Genomic DNA, 21,895 nt, shown 5'->3' on the forward strand with positions numbered 1-21,895 from the left:
CCCGATCAATAAAGTATAGGATTTAAGTGGTTAATCAAATACAGATTTATGATATCAGTTTATTGTTTAAAGGAATATCACTCTCTTTCCAAGACACAATTCGATCAGGTTGTATGCAGAAAAAAAGATTGAATCCACTGAAATATTTCAGCATATCAAATAAAAAGGTTTATTTTATTTATCATAGTCTCACAACATAATATTTCAATGTAATAAGTGATGAACTGAAAAAAAGATTATGGCTCTCTGTATTATTCTTGTCAAATGAACAGTTAAACCTAACGTACACCTCAGGGCTTGACCCAGAAAAATACCAATTAGATTATGGATATATTTCTGTGTTTTTTTTATGGACATGTTGATTTACTATATCTGATATGACATCCATATCACATGCATTTAAATAAAATTGAGGGTTAATATCACAATATATAAGCAATAAGCAATTAAATCCTGCATGAAGAACGTGCTGCTCTATGAAATTCCACAAAGCAACAAACGTCATGGACGCTGGGAGCAAACAAAAAGCTCAGACTGAGTGCAGGCTGCAGTGCTACAGAAACCACAGTGCATTTGATCAGGAGAGGTCAAAACTCACAGGGAGCACTGAAGTAAAAAAAGAAAAAGAAAAAACGCCTCTATCTGAAGAAAGAAAGACAAGAATCGAGGCAGCTGAAAACCATAAATTAGACACCGGACTTCGCTAAAGGCTTATTCTTACCATCCTCATCCACAGTGAGGTCTACCACCTCCCCGGCACTCTGGCGCAGCGGCTGGATGACGGTGGAGAGCCGGTGGCGTCCGCGTGGCTCCTGGAGCCGGTTCTGGGAACAACTGGTCGTCCAGATCCTGCTCAGACCTCCCACTGAGCGAGACCTGTGGACAAACAGACATCCGATACAGTCCAGTAAGTAAGGGAACTCTGATAAAGGCCTCATGGAGGTTTTCAGTTCTGCTACTATTCCGCTGCTGGTTTCCCATGGCCATTTAGATTGGAAGTGTGTTGACTAGAAGGCTGTGGTACACCGGGGCAGAGGAGGACAATATTGTCACGAGGTTTCAGACCTGTAAGGACAAGAAACCCCTTGTGCAGCTTTTTAAGAAACATGGAAAACATGCACCGAGCACGTCATTCCTCTGTGATGAAGATTAAGTCTGACCAGTGACGTGAAAACCAAAACAATGTACATGAACACTCACAGCACACAGTTTACCATCATTCCATGTGGGAATGAACACACATATCTATCAATGTACTGTATTTGGAATTATTTAAGATTAGAGCATATACTGCATGTCTTGCGATCATCCCAACTCTTAAATGTTGTCTGAATGAATTCACTGAGGAATTAAATGAAAACAAGAGCTGAGGCAAACAAACCTCGCCTCAGACAGACAACCGACAGCATGAAGCCTGATTCATACTTCAATCACACGACAGATCTACAAGCTCACAATGGAGCGCACACATCGCAGACGCGCCACGCTGCGAGCTTGTAGGTCTGCTATTCTTGGACGTTCTTGGCGCGCAACACCATCACGTGACGGCGCATACATTAGGCTTCAGAATGCATGAACAGGAAAGCAGGGTGAAGGCTGAATTGTACCTCATTCAACAATCAAATATGTTGCTCATGTCTGAATTTGTAGGTCATATTTATCAGATATGTCAAGATATTTGATTGCTACAAATCAAGTAAAGCCATGAAGATATATTTTCTCTAAGTCAAATTCTGACTTGCTCTCTCAAAGGATCATTTCTTATGCTTGATGCCATAATGGAAGTCATAAACTATTTTGATGAGCTTATACATTATGCAGATAATTCAACATATGTTTTATTGCAGTAGTGTAGCCCACTGTCAAAGAATCTCACATATTTTCTAGCAAAGAAATGGAGCTAGTATTCTATTCCTTAGATGAATTTAGTCAAATAAGCCATTATGTTAATAGAAACTGAACGCTGAATGTGCACCATTGATCTTGTATAAGAGACAAAAAATAAGTGTAATCAATGTAAACATTGAGTCCATTTTACCACAAATACACAGTTGTTAAAGATTGTATTTATTTGGCATTTCTGCTTTTTTTTTAAATTCTTGATAGTACAGGACAGTAGAGAGGCTAGAAAGAGAAAACAAAAGGGGGTGGGGGTTGTGACATGATGCAACAACAGTTCTCCCAGCCAGAAGGGAACTGCGGACATTGCGCATTACACAGCTGCTGAAATTATTGTTACACAGCTGCTGTGTATAGTGTTTATTTCCCATTGAATACAGTCGTTCTTCTCAAGCCCACATGAAGCAGAGGCCATTGAATTGGATGCCGCCAGGATATCCCATTCCCACAGGAGGACATGGGAGGGATAGCAGCAATGCTCAAAGTCAAATGATCTTGTTTAGAAAGGAAAACATGAATATAAATAAACGTTATTTCACTAAACTTCCAAATATAATTGTTTTTAAATTTCCGATACCATTGCTTGTTATTTGGGTAGATGTAATGGGTGTGCTTTTTACACTACATTGTAATTCATTTATGCCTAAAAGCCAGGCAATCGTGTATAGGGAAATTTAAATGATCTCTTACAGTGGGTTAGAATTTATAGTTGAAAGATTAGGATAACCCTAAGCCATTATTCTAGGTAGCAAGCAAAATCTCCTTTTGCATTCTAACAAAACATACTTTGAATGTGTCGACCAGCAGTTATTGTCAGATCTCAACAAGGACGGGGTCACGTCAGGTGTGATGAATAACTGCCAACAACTCAGACACACAATCCTATTATTTGTCAAATATTGATTTCTTTCTTCGATTTTTTTTTTCTTTTACTGCCTAGCTTTACCACTTTGAAGTGATTTGCTTACGGCTGCGGAGTATATCTTAACACAAGAACCAACTAATTAAACTCACCTTCCTCAACAGGTTTGAGAATAGGCTAGTGGTGTTTTGATCAAAACCTTGGTGGGTGGTCAACAAGAGTCATATGTGAAATGTTTCAACTACAAGGATATGTCCTATCAATTATTACAATTTATGTTGAGGGCAAAGAAAAAATAATGCGCTGCCATTTCTATTTTTATAGTACTGAAAATGATGATGAAGTGTGATGTTTGCTGATTTGTATAGCGTTTGCAAAGAATGTGTTCTACATTTTCTTTTAATAATACAGCTCATGTTGTAATAAGTGACAAAAAAAAAGTGCTGTCAGTCTGTGGTGGCCCCCGTTGTTTTTTCTGAATAGCAAGCACCAAACCAGCCCGTCTCTCGGAGTTGCTGGAACGCTTGACTGGAATGTAAATAAGAGCCAGCTGACATGGCTAGCACTGAAGCTAACTCAGAGAGAGAGATAGAGAGAGACTCTCACACACACACACACAACTCAAAGTAAAAATACATACACCATAGATTCAAAGGAAATAAAGAAAAACAGCTACCAAAATGATTCCTGAAACCACGTTTTACTTATCTTGTTGCTATTTTAAACATACCGCTTCAGTGAAGTTCCCAAAATGTTTCATGTGCTTGTCTCTCTGCTATGTTAAATATCTGATGTACGCAAGGGCCAACCGTGTTAGAAACTGCGCTTACAGAAAACAGGGACGTTTTGTTCTCTCAGAGCTACTATTATTTCGCTCAACACTAAATACACGCCCCCTGCATTTCTATCGTACACTTTCCCACCCCCTGCACTCTACCTCTCTCACCCTTCCTTTATCCCCTCCTTTTAATTTTCTCTCAAAAAGGCTCCTGTCGCTCTGTCGCTCACTGAGGCGAGAGTGAGAGGCCAGGAAATAAGGTGTGCTTCTCCCCAGTGGTGGAAAGTAACCAAGTACATTAACTCAAGTACTGTACTTAAGTAAAAGTTTGAGGTACTTCTACTTTACTTGAGTATTTTCATTAGTACTTCATATTTCTGTTACACTAAATCTCAGAGGCAAATATTGTACTTTTTACTCCACAATAATTATTTGAAACCTTTAGTTACCAATTAAGCCTTATTTTATAGTTTGGCTATTCAAAAATAGCCGGTCTACAAGCTTACAACATTGTAGATCGGCTATTTTTGCAATTTGTTGACAAAATGGTCAAGTCTGTGGGCTTTATAAATATTTAACTAATGAAAAGTATTAACATTAAGAGCTTGTGATTAAACAATAACTTCATTGGACATATTGGAACACAGGTTATTTTATCCATTTCCTGACAAGTAACGGTTTTGGACACACCTGCAGCAACAATATGCAACTAGAGGATAGCACAATTATTCCCAGGCAACTTGAATAATTAATTAATACATAACTAAATAAAATAAGAGAAATGGAAGCAGTCAGATCTTAGTGCCTTGCAGCACAGCTAGTTTAACCAAGGGATGATCTTCCTGATATACGGGCAGATACATACAGTATGTTCAGACACTTACTGGTTCGAATGTTAGGCAATAACAAGCTAGTTTGGGAGGGTTGGGAAGGTTCAGGGTGAATACATATACAATAATGAGGATTTAACTCCATAGGTGCGAGAAATAGAATAGTTCTTAGTTAAATTCTAGACCCGTTCTTTGAGAAGCAGCCGTTTTACATAAGCCTGTTCAGAGTGACTCCATCCACAGTCCATATATACTCATGCAGTTCAGAGCAGGAAATGCCATTCTCACCACTGCTAGTGATAAGAGGGGGATTCCCTTTAGTTCAGTGGGATCCATTCTTCAATTCCCTGTACAACGTAGTACAAATAATAATAATAAAAAAAACCTGGGTTAGCAGATGAACAACACCACACACACACACACACACACACACACACTATGAGGGTGGCATGTAGAGGGGGAAGATTGGGGGCTATGTTGGGGTCTAATTGGCCCTCAGCTCTGGGCTGAACCTAGGGACCAAGAATGCCCACTAGGGAGGTGCCCCTAATTACCCACAAGATAGACCTGGGATTATTTTGTAAATATCTGTTTACCACCGTAGCCCCCTGGGGGGGTTAAGTGAGAGGAAAACAGTACATAGCGGTAAACATGAACACTATGGGACCGGGGGGGCTTGGCAAAAAAACTGAGGTTTTGTCACTGTAGTGTGATACGAGCCAAATACCTGAAGGCTCCAGGGATAAGCGAGGGCTAGGCACTGGGGTAATGTGGGGGGTAACCACTGGGACCACAGCTATGGGCTCTACTAAGGCTGGGAGTTGGGGAGCTGAGAGGGGAGGAGCTAATGGCACGATGCAGTTGAAAAGTGGTAAACAACCTGAGGCACCTGGCTGTATGCCCAAGCAGAATAACTAAATGCACAACCCATGCCGTCATGTTATTATTTGGACAGATATTGCTAAGCAATGTCATAACTTATACTGACCTGAAATCGCAATATTGTGACTACTGTGAATAATCACATTCAAAATGTCAGTAACTATAATATAGTTTATAATATTTTATACATGTTATGTATAAAATGCGTGGGCACAGTGTGTATGCCAACAACACACTGTCCGGACATACAAATTAACTTTGCACTGTAAGATCATTCATTGCTCAACCTGCTGCTGACCACTGACACCCCCCTCCCCCCAATCAACTGACTCTACATTCTCCTGCAAGCCAAGACATCTCTGGATGTCAGAGGTGTGATAAGACATGCCGTGACACTCTGCTGTTCCTTCATGTCTTGCACATACTTTTCAAGCCAGACATAAAGAAAGCCAGACATGAAGCCACAAAGTGCACAAGGGGAATGATGCAAAGAGAGAAGAAAGGCAGAGAGCTAAAGGTTGAGAGAAGGACAGTGATAGAGGGATGAGGAACAAACCACTGCTTAACCTACATATGGAAAAGACAGATATAGGGAGGAACCAATAGTGAGGAAAAGAAGATAGGAGTGAAGAAATGGAAGTGGGGTACAGAGAGCAAGAGTTGCTTATGTAAATCTATTTGTATCACACTATAAATATTTAGTAAAACATCCAACGTAAGCGTTTCTTTTTCTCTTTCAACCTCTACTCAACCATGTTTGGGTTAGCGTCTCAATCTGAAAGTAACCAAAGAGAAAATTCGGAAAACAACTAATGATCTGTGCCTGTCCATAATGTTATTGACAGCTACCTGGTTTGAAGCCATTTTTGGTCTCCGATTCCAGCTCAGGAAGATATTATACGATTCGTCTGGTGTCAAAAGAAGCTAATGTGGCATTAGCAAATTCTGAAGAAGTTGTATGATGCGACTCTATGATCGATTAACCAATAACCATAGATATATATGTTACAGGGAGATTGGAGAACCAGGGAGATTGAAGAAAGCGCGCTCGTTTTTACCACCCAACCAGCAATTCTGTAGAAAAAGCACTAGAGGGAGCCACGAGCCAGGCTTCCCAACTAAAGTGCACACACATACATGGCCGCGACCATACACACACACACACGCGCGCGCGCATGCACACTCGCTCATGCTTTCAATTTAGAAACAACACTAGAGGGAGCCACGAGCCAGGCTTCCCAACTAAAGTGCACACACACACACACAAGCCGGGATTTTTTCTTCAATTTGGTTTATTGAAAGCATGACTGTTAAGATACTTTTATTGTGTTCTGGCTTTTGTTTTAGTTTCTCCCTGACACACACACACACACGCACGCGCTCATGCTTTCAATTTAGTTCATTGAAAGCATGACTGTTAAGATACTTTTATTGTGTTCTGGCTTTTGTTTTAGTTTCTCCCTGAGACAGACAGACAGACACACACACAGTGATCCATGAAAAGAACTATTCTGTCCCTATCGGTTCACAACTCGGACGGCGCTGATTCGACTAGCAGAGCATCGGCCAGTCAGCGCGGGCACTCGCTCCTGGAGGCGTGAGGGCGCGCCTCCTCGGCCTCAAGCTCTGCTGAGTCGGCGCGCCTCCGTCATGGACAATAACTATTATCACGTGTGTGTGTGTGTGTGAACGCGTGTTCAGCGTTCCCCTAGCATAGCTTCCTGGTTGCTACGTGGGGGGGAACAACAAAAGACAGGTCCACGTCGCATCAAATCCCCGCCTCGCCCCGAAGCCCCATGCCTAAAAACGAGCGCTCTGTCTTCAATCTCCCTGGTTCTCCAATCTCCCTGTGACATATACATTGTCTTGGCAAAGACAAAAAGGCTTCCTGGGTCTAGGCAACAGAGGAATATCTTTTGAAGAGAGGGAGAAGTTTAATTACCATTTACCAGTTGCACCATTGTTGTTTTTCTTGTTATTTGAATGTTTGTGAAAGAGTCCAACAGTCAGATCAGATGCCCCACCAGCAGCCCCTAGAGGTGGTGCTGCTCCGAGTTACAAACAAATAGAAATTGTTTTGCCAAAGGGTAGGGCAAGAAAGGTCACTCAAATGGTTAGGGTTCAACCTCCAGGGAGCATGAATGTGCTCAACAAATTTCATGGCAATGAGCCCATGAGATTTTGAGAAAATATGAAATGTGAAGCAAAGTGAAGATTTGGCCAAAGGGCGGTGCTAGACGAAAGGCCACAGGGTTGCCCAAATTAGTAGGGTTCCTCCTACAGAGATTAATGTCATTTTTGAGATACATTCTTAGGGACCAAAGCGGTTGACAGAAGGTCAACTTTGTTAGATTCTCTGAACAACATGCAACCAATAGGGAATCGGGATGCAACGGTTCTCGGTTTAATATAGACCATCCATGGTTAAATGCGTACTTGTGAATTGCGGATTTTTTGTTTTGCAATTAAATTTTGCATTATTACTTTACACACTTTTCTTACTGCCGAAATGGCACTGTGTCTGTGTCACTGGAGAAAACCCCTTCCAACGAATGAAACCAACAGTGTTGCTTGCCAAAAAAATTGCAGATCTACAGGCATCATGACACATTGTGAGCTTGTAGATTGTCTATTTTCAGCGAGCAATGCGGTCAGATTAATAAATGAGCATACTGATCACTGACGTGACCTCCACTCTTGTCATCTCCACTCCGTGGTCCGTGGTCATAGTAGTCCGTGGTCATAGTGCGGCACCGAGTGCCGCGCTATGAACTTGTAGATCTGCTATTTTTGAAAAATCGAGAAAATGTGTGCAAATTAATATATTTATATTATTTTAAAGCGAACATTTTTAACTCAAATCTTTGCTTCTGGGGGTCCCTGGAACAAAATGTATTTGTCCGCGGCCAAATACATATACTTTTGGGGGTCCTTGACATGAAAAAGATGGAGCACCACTGATATAGAAACATGTGTTTTTTTCAGAATACTGTTGGGATTTAGAAGACATTTGTAGAATCGGCTTCAGGCCTTAAAGGGTTAAGCTGTAGACTCCACGACGTGCATTCCATGTGAAAAAAAGCATGCCTCCATTTTGCCCGATGGTCCTGGCTAACGCCTGGAACGATAACATCTCTTACGCGAGTAACAATGGCGGAGCGATCGTGCATACAAAATTAGTCGTTTTCCCCAGCGTAAAAAGTTTATAGTGTTATAGGGGTTTTAGAGAAGGAGATAGAACGGAAGTGGATGGGCGCCATGTTTTTTGACACAGTGATCCATCTGTCCTCTCCTTCTCAGAATCACCACGGGTGATTCCAGAGCTGCTCCAGCCCCTCCCGCGTGGAAAAAAACGAAAAAAACAAAAAGACACCAAACACGGCTCAGACCGTTTTCGGCACCAAAGCGCTACTCTGTGAAAACACGGTTCAGTGTTTGGCACCCGATGTGTTAAAAGGAGTAGTTCACCCAACAAATTACTTATTTTCTATCAATTACACACCACATGAAGCCTTGAATTCAAGGAGATTTATTTTGTTTTTGAAGCATTCCAAAGCCAATAATTTGATGACCGGTGGAGATGAACTACTCCTTTAAGCAAAATAAAGTGAGAATTATTTGAGATATTTTCTATATTTAATTATTATTATTATATATATTTATATATTTTAAAACTGTACCAAAACTGTGACCCAAAGACCAACGTTCGAACTGAACCGTGGGCTAACTGAATCAGTGTACCCCTAGTGCAGGTGTAGGCAACCTTTATTATCAAAAGAGCCATTTTTGGCCCAAAAGATTATTACAAATCTGTCTGGAGCGGCTTTTTTTTGTGTACTATTTCTGGTGTTTCAATATAACTTTTTTTTATTGTTTGCTAACTTCTCAAAGCAGATCAAGTATACCAGTAAGCCAGCGACGTTGGTGGTGAAAGCAAACAAACCAAGCATTAATGCATTCTTTATTTTCCTTCAATAATTAGTTTCTTATTTTTATCTGGTGCATGGGCGACACTTTTTTCTTTACAATAGGAGAATGTAAGAATAATGTTATGCCTATTACAATAATAAACTATGATTAAAATCAGATTAAAAAAACATCTTGCTCCTTTGCATACTTCTTTGCCGAAGCAACTGGGAGCCACGGGAGAGGGTCTAAGAGCCACATAGAGCAGCAAGTTGCCTACCCCTGCCCTAGTGAGTAGTGACCACATCTCTTCTGTTACACATTTTTCCCTTATATAAAAATGTATTCATTATTGCTTATTACACCCTACATGGGTGGGATAAACCTCACCAGCCAAATCTTGATATGGCTAAAGCTGAATTGAAGAACCAGGCCAGCAGTGGCCTGATGCTTCTATAGCGAGTTTAGTGACAGAGGCACTGAAAGCACTGAGATCAGATGAGCTGGCCCCTTTGGAGGGGGGGGGACGTGTCTTCAATGCTAAAAACAACCAGGCATGCAGCTCCACTACGGCTACACTCACTGGGCCCTGTAAGCAGAGCCAGGGAACCCATGAGCAAAGCAAAGCAAATCCACTCATGTTCTCTCACTCTGCCCTCTCTTACCTGCTCTCTCATCTGCAAATGCTGGCTTACATCGTCGATTAGCAAAACTGATCAACAAACTGATTGACCCATTTACAGTCTCAAGCTTGAAGCTCGCTCCCTCTCATCTGGCCGACCTTATGTGCCATTATGCCATTGCCATTATGGGAGATGTGAAATCTTAGTGCTGTTATTTGCCTCCCCCTATCAATAAAATAAGCATTTCCCCCCCACCCTGTGCATTCCTAACATAGTACACTGTATAATCATGTGCACATGTACATGTACACGCACACATACACACACACACTCGCACACACACGCACACACACGCACACACTTTTAGGATGAGTCACGACAGTCACAGCCAATGAGAGCGGACTTTTGACTGACCTTAAGGTTTCAAACAGAAAAACCCCACCCTGAGAAAAGAAGACATCAGCAACTATACTACATAACCCTAAAAGTACACACTCAACAGGGTTGAGCACAAAATCAACAGGGCTTGATCTATACACTAAAATAACCCTAAAGCACACGCCCAACAGGGTTGAGCACAACATCAACAGGGTTAAAGCCTTATGGAGAGAAGGGTCTCCTCGTGGTTCTTTTTTCCATTTCCCGTAAAGTTGCAGTTTTGGATATAAAAGGTTTCCCCCCCGACAGCATCGATATACATGTGTATGCACAGACAGACAGCCCTCAAGCTTTGCATTGCTTTGACGCTAAAATAATAATACAGTTATACAGGAGCTCTGCATTTCTCTAAGGGCTGGACAATATATCAATATTATATCACTATTTTGATATGAGCCTAGATATCGTCAAGGATTTTGGATATTGTGACATCATGATATGGCATAAGTGTTTTTTTTCCTCCTTGTTATAATCACATAAGCCCGATTTTACACTTTAAAAATCATTTAGAAATGTTCAAAGATTACAAGAATTGCTCCACGCATCGCAATATTAAAAGAAGTATTTGGTCAAGAAAATTGTGATATTTTCTGTTGTCCTTGTCCATATCACCCAGCACTAATTTCTTCTTAATACTTGCAGGCACACTAGTTAGCATGCCGTTATGTTACTTTATTACCCACTGTTTGGATAGCCCCCTGCTGCTACAGGATTAGCCACACCTGGCTGACATTTAACTTAATAGCTAACCAGACAGGACAGTGACTCTTTCACTGCTGAAGCAAATCAGGTTGAAATCCTATCAGACCAGTGACAAAGAAAATCCCATCACAAACAGAGACATGTTAATTTGGGCTGACAAAGTGACTTTAATACTGTCGCCTTGCTATTTTTGGCAGCAGAAATCGGGATAAACAAATCAAGCTGGTGGAAGTGACGCCTACCGTCACGCAGTGGTGGAGAAAGTACTCAAATGTTTTATTTCGGTAAAAGTATCAATACTGCAATGTAGAAGTACTCTGTTACAAATAAAAGTCTGGAATTAAAAATGTACTTGAGTAAAAGTAGAAAAGTATTGGTATCGAAATGTACTTAAAATACCAAAAGTAAAAGTGCTACATTTTGTCGTTGTGAGCTTGTAGATCGGCTATTTTCAAATAGACTAGGTATAAAATAGGGCTAAAATGGTTAATATATGTTTTATAATGTAATAATTGATATCTGCAAAGTAACTAGTAACTAAAGCTTTAAAATAATTGGAGTGGAGTAAAAGTACAATATTTGCCTCTGAGATGTAGTGGAGTAGAGGTAAAAGTATAGACAATTGGAAATACTCCAGTAAAGTAAAAGTACCTCAAAATTGTGCTTAAGTACAGTACTTGAGTAAATGTACTTAGTTACTTTACACCACTACCGTCATGCACCAAGCAAACTCAATGACAAGTGGGGTGGAAATACAGGTAGAGAGGTGGGGCAGTGGAAGGAGTTGTACCACCACTCTGGTCAAAATAATAAAAAACATGTTAAACTGTGAGCTAGCACTCCAAATGATCTGACAGAGAGGTTCAAAAGAGTGGTTATTAATCATAGTTGAACTTCCCTACACCGGTTGCCTGTCTGTTTTAGGATTGATTTTTAGGCTTGCACCGATTTACCTTTAAGGCAATTCATGGCCTGGCCCCTAATTCTATTTTGGAGTCATTAACCCCTTATGAGCCTGTGTGCAGCCTGAGGTTTTTTACCTGAGTCGAGGCTGAAGACAAAGGGTGACCGTTCCTTTGCTGTCAGGGCTCCTTGACTTTGGAACGACCTGCCTGAGGAACTCTCTCGTGTGTGTGTGTGTGTGTGTGTGTGTGTGTGTGACTGAGAGAGTGAGAGAGAGACACAGACAGACAGACATAAAATGCTTTCAATATGGAAGTGAGGTTGCTTACCTGAAGCCATCTCCCACAGTGACTATCTCCACCTCACTGTCTGTGGAGGTGACGTTGATCTCCTCGCTGGCAGTGACTGGTGGCGCCGGGGCTGGAGTGGCTTCAATCACCACCACGTCCTCGTCCAGAGCACCTGAACATAAAACCAAGGGTTCAACTCCATCAGGCCTCTCACAATCATTGCATAATCGCCTGATTGCATTACATTATCTGAGATAGTCGCAATTATTTTGCAGGAAGTTGCTGTCGGGCAATCATCTCCATATTCTAACTTTTTGTGTTTTTTCCCCGTAAATGAATGCCCTATTTGATCATACTACAGTGTCACACAAAAGTATCAAAAGTTACAGATTCACAAGCTCTAAACGCGGCGCGAAGCGACGTGTTTTGAGCTTGTGGATCTGATACTTATGAATTTGAATCCTGCAAAGTAACAGTTTTGGACATATGAGGTTTCCACCCGACAGAGACGATAATCATCATAACTGTCATAATCATCATACTGTAATCTTTACCATCTTGAAAAACGTATAATTCATGGATTGCAGATTCACAAGCTCGTCGGAGCTTAGCGTAGATCGGCCATTTCCACTTTATTTCGCTTTTTGTTTGAAAGTATAAAGTTATTAAATATGTCAGTTATTTCTTTGTATATTTCAGTTATTTGTCATACCTGCCCTGTGCAATTTGTGTTTAGGGAAGCCTAAAAGCCAAAAACAAAATGTAATTTTTATTTATATCTTCCAATGTTCAATGCCAAAAACACAAAGCATTAATTACAATTATTTGTGTGACAATTAACTCATTCCCTGCCTAGAACGACTAAAACGACTTTTGTCCTTTAAGCCCCCACTGCCAAGAACGACTAAAACGACTTTTAATTTTTTTCTTATTTATTTATTAAATTTTTAACCTAAAGACCAAGGAGATATGATTTGTTGAAGATCTAGACTCCAATCCACTTCCTTGTTAACTTAAACATTTTGTATCTTGGCTCCTGAGTACTTTCTTTTTCTATGAAAAATCTCTGGCAGTTTGTCAAACGCAAAAATAAAAAAGTTCTGGCAGTGAATGAGTTAATCGTCAAATAAGATTTCATGATGGTGACAGGCAGCCCTAAACTCCATGACTAACACCCCAGACAGAACATGCAAACTCCTGCAGATACAGCGAGCAATTCCAATGATGTTTTTATCAACACAGAACTTTTCAAATGGAACCTGCTTTAAACCCCACTTCCTCTTGTAATTTGGGCCACGCTCTGCTACGTTTATGCATCACTGTGAATGTTGTATATTATGGGAAATGCTAAATATAAAAGTGTGTGCACATAATGTCGAACTTGGATACACAAATACACTATAATGTGTGGAGGGAGATGTACTCTTCTCTTGTCCTACTTTCATTTTGCATTCTTACTCAAACAGCATGACTCCTTTTCCCCTCAGTTACCGCTGTTACCGCAAGTTGTGAAAGTATAGCTAGATTTTTCACGTTTTCTCCAATACCCTATACTGTATATGTGTAGTACTATAGCCTAAAAGAAATATAGGTCAGCAAATGCCGCTCAAAACTGTTTGCAGTGGGATTGGCTTTTTTTCCCTCCAGCTGCATCGAGAGATCTATCCTCTGATTGGTCCTGTACAGCTCTCTCTCTCTCCACTCGCCCTGCCTGGCCTTGCTGTCGGCAGCAGGACCTCTGGGGTGTTCAATAAGCCTGACCATTTTAAAATGTTGAAATCAAGAGCAGTGGAAGAGGCGTAAATCTCAAGCTGTTCTGCTATCAACACTTTTAAAAAAATTAATAAAACAAAACGCGTAAAATAAGGTAAAGCCTATTGTATAGCAAAAAAAAGCTTAGCTGTGATAAGTACTGGGCTAAAAGGGTCTGTGTCTTAGTGTGCCGTAACTAGAGGCTTATCATGCTGGCAAACTCAATTCCCTTAAGTAATTTCTATTCCAGTGGTCTCCTAGGAGCTGCTGCTTAGCACCCTCTCCTAGCCTAGCTACCTGGGATGCCGAAGAACCACTCATGCTGTTACACAAACAAATAGTTATTCGTTAATAGTAAAAAATAAATATGAATTGCAAGTGGCCTTGCAATTGGTTTAAGTTTGAACAAAAGCACAAACGACAAACTGTTTTGACATCTCAGATGGTGCACCGCACTCAGGTCTTGTGTAAAAAGAAGCAATTCTGTCACCTGTGCTCTTGATTCTGTGTTAATTGTTTAATGTATGGGTTGAAGAGATCTAGTTAATCTTGGATCTAGGCTGAAAAATCTGTATATTAGTTCCAAACGGTTGTGCATCTGGGTCTGTGCCCCATTACAGGTATGATTCTACCCAGCATCGGTTAAAAAGTTGGCTCCAGCAGCTGCCTCCCTCCATGGCTGTGTTGTAAACAAAAGCCTCGCTCCCCTCAGAGACCTGCTGTTTCTATGCAAAAGGCTGCAGCGCAGAGCTGGGAGCCTGAGTCTTCTCCACCCACCTGCCTCCCATGACAATCAGAGGCACAACCGCAAACCTCTCCCCTGACCCCTTCACAGCCCCCTCAGGGCCACGGCGGTGCCAAACATTGTCAAGGCTACATGAAGAATACAATGAACTGAGATGGAGGTGAGAGTTATCCAAGGGTAGTTCGCATTTCCTCGAAACACCGAGTTCTCTCGTGCTCAGGAAACAGAGGGTGCCTGTTAGATGCATGCTGAACTGAGCCGTGTCATCATACTCGGATGAGGGTGTTAGGAAGATTTAGGAACTGACGACGCATGCATTCTAACCAAAGTAGAGATATCTGTGGTCTGAGCGACCAGTTGACCAGGTGTGGGGCTTCAGTTCAGATAGCAGAGGGGAGATGGAAAATGTCACCTACTCACAAGTCCCTCACCACCACTGCCTTTGAACTAATGATCCATTGGTTGGCTTTTTTTGGACCAACAGCTGCCCGACCCATTTCAGAGCCAATCAAACTCCTCCAGTAGTTTTGTGCTATGCACACGCCGAACTGTGATTCAGCCCTTGTTCAAAAGAGGCACAGACACAGAATACATTATCAGATGTATTTTCACCTTCAAAGAAAGTGGAAGGGAAACTGGGGTTTGCGTGATGCTATTAAGCTAACATCATGACGAGAAGTTATATTGTTGATGCCATCTCTGTCATCAAAGTTTCTCTGCAACATCAAGAGGGAATCTATGACATCAGCCATGCATTGTAACCGCTACTCACCCTCTTCCTTATATACATGGCTCACCTCAATACTAGTATGGTACAGATTAATAGCTAGTGTTGCTGCAAAACAAATTTTCCTATAAGCATTACGATGTTATTATTGATCCTAAAGCATTTTAGCCTGACTGCAGAAACAGACAAATGTCACAAAGTCAGCATAAAGATGACAAGACTTCAAAATTGGAAATGGCAATGAATTCCCTATCAGTGACTGGATGTGATGAACTTCATAAAAACTAGTCATGACTAATATGGCATTGCTTTAATTGGTACTCGTCTCACTTTCTCTGACAATATGATTACTGGATATGGTTAGCGATCAAGTAATTTGAATGACAAAATGGTGAATATTTCAAGTGGCACTGTATGAAAAGGAAGTAACCCACCCCTCCACAACCTCATTTCAACACAAGCCAGCGAATCGCTCAATGTCAAAGCAAACAAATTGGGTGTAACAGACTAACTGCCGGCTGCTGTGATTGCATAGAATAAATACTGAATCTGTATAATCTACTCTTGGCCTGTCCACGTGTAGTCTAAAGCTCGATTTATACTTCGTCATATGATGGTGTTGCACACCAAAAGTGGCTCACAACGCGTCATGGCACGTTGTGAGCTTGTAGATTGGCTATTTTCAGCGTGCAACACCAATGTACAATGGAGGCGGAGCATAAACTAAGTATTACCCCTGCTGTACGATGGGTCTGTGACTCTACTGTGTTAATGCATCTCTGCACGAATAACAGCAAGTTCTGTAAAGTTACTGTGCTTGGAGCAACTGATTTTGACTCTGTTGCATAATGTAATATTTGGTAATAATAACAACTGTATTCCTTCGTGTTTCTGTAACTGCAAATTACAAAAGACTGATTCAGTAATTTGCTCATCCTCTTGCTTATCCATAACCATTATCTGTAACGAGACAACAGACATGAAAAGGAGCTGGGACAGGGCAATTGTTTTGCTTAACCACTGAAGTCTTAAAGGGATAGTTCACCCTAAAATTACTTATTTTCTATCAATTACACACCCCATGATGCCTTGAATTCATGGAAATGTTTTTGCCAATAGGGTTAGCCAATAATTTGATGACCGGCGGAAAGTTGTTAATGTCTCCGGTAAGAGACTCAGGAATGCGACAAAAACAAAAAAAAATCTCCATGAATTCAAGGCTCCAGGTGTTTAATCAATAGACAAAAAGTATTTTTGGGGGTGAACTATCCCTTTAAGTGGCCGCTTACGAATCGGAAAGGTTCCCAGTTCGATCCCTGGCTCCTATTGTGTTTACTGTCGCAGAGCAACACACTGAACCCCTGAACTGCAAGCAATGGTTTGACTTTCCTCTACTGCCTGTGTGTTCATGTGTGTGTGTGTGTGAATGGGTGAATGTAACGCACATTGTAAAGCGCTTTGGAAAAAGGTCGCTATATAAAAGCTCTATATACCCCGCCCTTACATACTTCGTTGTACAATGGATCGTGAAAATAGCCGATGTACATGCTCACAACGCGTCAAGCTTCGCCCTACAACGGTGTCGTTAGGCCTGTCACAATTATTACATCATCGCAATTATTTGAGATAATCGCAATTATTTTTTCATAATCGTCAAAATCGTTTCCATGTTTAAAAATATATATTTTCAAACACTTTCCAAAAATAGCAGAAATAGCTGATCTATAAGCTCACAACGTGTCACAAAGTGACGCGTTGTGAGCTTGTTGATCTGCTTCGTATTTTATTTTTTTTAAAGTATAAAACGATTAAATATGTCAGTAATTTCTTTGCATATTTCAGTTATTTGTCATATCTGCCCCCGTGCAACTTTTGATTACAAAGCCTTTAAAAAGGCAAAACAGAAATTATTGTTTTCATTCATGTGTTCCAAATGCCAATAAAAAACACAATTAAATCGTTAATCGCAAATTATGTGTGTGACAATTCATCGTCAACTTCGATTTGTAATCGTGACAGCCCTAGGTGTCGTGTGCCAAAAAATACATTTTCGGCACACGTGACACGACACCATGGTACGATGGAGAACAGATCAGGCTTTTCTCTCACCTGTGGCTACAGCAGCACTGTTGGGCTGGCTGCTGGTGCTGCTGACGTCCACGTACAGCTCATCCTCTGCTTCAGTAGAGGAGGGGGACGACGACTCGCTGCTCAGCTCCTCGCTCGAGCTACTGGTGCTGTGGAGCAACGCGTACTTCTTGCGAGCGATCACCTCCCGCTTCTTCCTCTGGAGAAGCAGCCGCTCCTTCTGCTTCTGGGTCCGCTGTGTCCCGCTGGGCGCCGCCTTCAGAAAGCGCTTCCTGTGGGGCGGGCGGCGTCCACTTAGACACGGCCGCTTCAGCAGCACGGGCTCGGCCTCCGTCCGCACCCACTTGTGCGCGCGACTCCCCCGAGTTCGACCCAGGACGGGGCGCAACCCGACACCCGTCCCTTCGGCCACCGCCGCCTTGTGTTGGTGGCCCCCCCCCGCCGCTCCGGCCTCCCCCTCGTCTTCTGAGCTCAGAGTGTCCGAGTCCCCGAATCGCAGGCTGGACGAAGGGGAGGACGCACAGTCACTGAAAGAGGACTCGTCGTTGTGTTCATCTTCGCTCGGATGTTCTAAGAGTTCCACCCTGGGGCGCTGGGGGGCCAACGAGCTCTCGCTGATGTGGCCCTCCTTCAGGGAGCAGTCTGAAGGGCCTGCCTGTTGGCTCTTGCGCTTTTTGCGCCCAGGCAGGCTCCTCTCCGAGTCTCTGCGTGCTCCTGTGTCCCTCAGGGACCGGTGCCTGGGCTCCGCACACAGCGTTGCAAACTCACTGCCCGCTTTGCCGATCACCTCCATGTTCACAGGGAAGCTCTTGGCTGCCTCCACAGGCTCTGGGTTGACCAGTGGCTCCTTCAGGTTCTCCTGTCTGCCCGTGGCCTCAGATGGCACCTCACTCTTCATGGTGGCAGGTCCTCACCTCACAGATGAAATGCCCAGGCCAGTACATACACACTCGCGCACACACACCCTCTCACACACACACACATCCACACCCACACACCGGGTCCTAGGATTCTATCAGTGTCATCTCACTCAACCTAGAGCATGGAAGAAAGTAGAGGAAAAATGAGAGGGTGTTAAAATATCAGGTGCACACGATTACAATGAATCCTCATCAACACTTTGACATGGCATTTTCAAAGTTTAATGCTACAATCCGGGACTTATTTTAATGAATAACTTGTGATTCTAACCTTTCCTTCATTATCTTGATACTCACTTCTATGGGCTGATACCGTCAGCTCATAGAACTATTTTTGTTTTAACCAAGCCATATCAGTTATTAAACATTTATTATGCATTATTTTCCAACTTATTTTTCCTAAAACATATTTTTCTTATGTAGGGCTATATGACCATAAAAGTAAAGATAAGGACCTTACTGTGTTCACAGCCACTTGCACAATATACAATTATTTAACATATTGCACCCCTTTAGTAATGTTGTATGTGTGCAGACATATAAAAAAATAAACTCCAGAACTGCTTAATATTTGTGGTAGAAAAGACTAGAGAAAATGAATAACCTCTGGCTGAGTCAATTATGAGGCATTTAGGCTGCTTTATTGTTTCCTGGGCTGGCAATGCATGAATCACACTGAATACTAACCTGAATTTATTATTAAGGAACAAAAGCTAGAAGGAATAAAAAATATGTAAGGTAACAAAATATAATTTCACAAAGCTAGATGAGCCATTCATTGTGTGACTTCTGTTAACAAACATTGTATTATTCTATTACCCTACTAATTGCTTAAATGAGAGAAATTGAATCACACAAACATGCTCTGCAAAAACAGGATAGTTTTAGACAAATTAAACTAATTAAGCCCCTGCCTAGACATTTGAGTGGGGAAAGCAAATTAAAATGGTTAAAATGGATTGTGCCTCAAAATGATCTTTGTACACAACTACAATCTCACATTCTGTATAAAAACAAAATTAATACTATCAATAACTACTCATCCCTCAGTTTACTGAGATTAATGACGGCCATTGGCCCAAATCTTTTCTAAGGCTACATGCACACTAATTGTGTTTTTAAATCATCTTTTAAAAGAAAATTACGATGCAAACAATCTCCATCCACACCAACAGGTTTCATGAATAATCTCCACACTCCATGCGCGAAAATGCATAATACATTTGACAGCCATTTGACAACAACATCCATGGAACTGTACTTCAATGCTTGTGCATTCAAAGAATGTTTCCCCTTTCTGTTGATGTAGTTTGTGGTTTTAGCTAGGTTATAGGTGAACTATTTAGGCAACACAAGGCAAAGGCATGCCTTGAGTGAACGTTTTGATCTTCACAAAAAAAATCCAAGAAAATGTTGATTTGCAGAAAAAAATAAAAAAAGCATAGCTTTTTTGAATTTGTATTGGTATTCACTGATTAAACAGACCACCGTACATCTACATAAATGCCCAGACATATAATGATTTATTTACTGTTATTTAATTACTGTTATTGTGGGAACTTAAGTTGCTAGGTAGGTCAGGTGAATGAAGCCATTAAATCTCAACGGTGCATACATTTTCACCCATTATGAGTCATTAGCTTATATGCAGATCACTGAATGTTATTGTTTGACAAGAAGCACATTGTTTGCCAACAATGAATTTAATGATATAACAATATAATAACAATTGCAAAATCCAATTAAGCCAAAAACGGTGCAGCCATAATGGTCATATTTATATACTATGATTAATAAGAGTTAACCCTTTACTTTCAAAATGATCTGGCCTGCTGCATGGTATTCCATAGCACTGAGATTGAAAATGAGGATAAACAAACTATACCACAGATTGCTAATTTAGTTACTAGCTACTTGTGGTGTTTCCTATTGCCCAATCGTCCCTCCCTCACAAATGCTCTGCAAAATAAAGGCAGTCATTTGTTTTCAGATTGTGGATTCAAATCAAAACCAGTTTCCATAAGAATGATAAGCATAGACACCCAGTTACTGAATAGGTTCTGTAAAGAACACGCAAGTTTAACTTGATCATATGTGTACTACCAAGTTTGCACAATTATGGAAAAAAATGTCATGTAGCGATATTTATGCGAAATGCGATATGACTGTGCGTTTGCACTTGTCATTTGATATTTCAAGTGTAGCAACAGTGAGTGGAAGCTTTCTTCCAAAACCAGCATATTACAAGTCAATGTTCCTCTTATTTAAAACGTATTAACCCATTCAATCCGGGAATGCATCTGTGTCATTAAACATTTTAGTTAGAGACATTATTTTATACTTTGGCTATTCAAAAATAGCAGATATACAAGCTCATATACAAGCTGCTATTTATTTTTAAATCGTGAAAATGTTTGCTTCTAGGGATCCCTATTACAAAATATTTTGAGATGGGGGGGGGGGGGTCGGCGGCCAAATACATATAGGTCTAATTTTGGGGGTCCTTGCATGAAAAAGTTTGAGCACCACTGATATAGCAAACAATAGTTCTGTTAGATTTAGAAGACATTTGTAGAATCGGCCTCAGGTCTAAATGGGTTAATGATGTTAAGCCTTAAAGGACTTTACAGATGACACCTAATAATTCATTTTCAATACAATGAGGCAAGTAAGCAGGTAGGACAGCATGAGCAATATGAGACAAGCCGGCGCGTTGCAAGTGAAACTTTCATGGGTGCTGCTCGTCTCAGTCACACCTCTCCCGTGCCAGAGTTGAATTGTCTTTACATTTTTCTATTTGACACGCAAAAGGAAAGTAGGGGTGAATTTCCTTTTGAGGCTGGATAAAAACATGGGACGTTTGTTGTGATTGGTTGGCTTTACCTGTATGCAGGGCAAGCGAGGGGAAATGTATATCCATATTGTTGCCTTTTTGCGATATTGATATGAATTGAATACCAAGGCCCTCATTGGAAACAAGTCCGCAAGGACTTTTATGAACGGACCTGTTAGACAAAGTATTTTAAATGTAACTGTGCTGTTTTACATTTTTTGCCTAATACAATATTCAATCAATCAAAAAACATGTTCATATCTAGGTAGGTAAACTATGTTTATGATAACTATATAATAGGCCAGCTAACAAGAAGGCCACCTGTAACATGAAAACAATTCTTAATATTTTGTAGTTGGAAAAACACCCAGGAGTGTGTATTATATCAAACGTAATAGAAATGTAGGTAAAACCATGGTTTTTGAAGAAGTAGACAGACACACAAGAGAAAAAGAAAGGGAAACATACAGGAGCTAGATTGTTTTTTGCTACTAACGATTGGAATAACATTTCAGGTTCTGTTACAAGAAGATAATTCACATCATCAGATATTGTTATGGATTTGAAAACTCAAACGACGTTCATTTTCATGAAAGCCACAATGGAGCCAAACCAAACCTAAACAGGGGATAGCAAACAATGTACAGCCAAGATGGCTGCACTAAGAGCACATATTCTTTTAAGAGACAACAATAAGCTCTGGCCATTATGTTAGCA

At 41.0% G+C, this 21,895-nt stretch overlaps 1 protein-coding gene across 3 annotated transcripts in view; it reads right to left on the reverse strand.

Annotated features, from left to right (window-relative positions):
• The window catches only part of rnf111 (ring finger protein 111), a 44,633-nt gene that overhangs the window by 20,343 nt on the left and 2,395 nt on the right, over positions 1-21,895 (reverse strand). For all 3 annotated transcript variants that reach the window (XM_080437665.1, XM_080437663.1, XM_080437664.1), the window contains exons 2-4: positions 17,447-18,460; positions 12,153-12,285; positions 722-876 (exon numbers count right to left, since the gene is read on the reverse strand). In XM_080437665.1, the coding sequence (XP_080293791.1) occupies positions 722-876; positions 12,153-12,285; positions 17,447-18,323 (1,165 nt within the window). In that variant the 5' untranslated portion in view covers positions 18,324-18,460. The remainder of the gene's footprint in view (positions 1-721; positions 877-12,152; positions 12,286-17,446; positions 18,461-21,895) is intronic.

Source organism: Gymnoscopelus braueri (assembly GCF_963280865.1).
Source record: "Gymnoscopelus braueri genome assembly, chromosome: 1".
In the NCBI taxonomy this organism is placed as follows: domain Eukaryota; kingdom Metazoa; phylum Chordata; class Actinopteri; order Myctophiformes; family Myctophidae; genus Gymnoscopelus; species Gymnoscopelus braueri.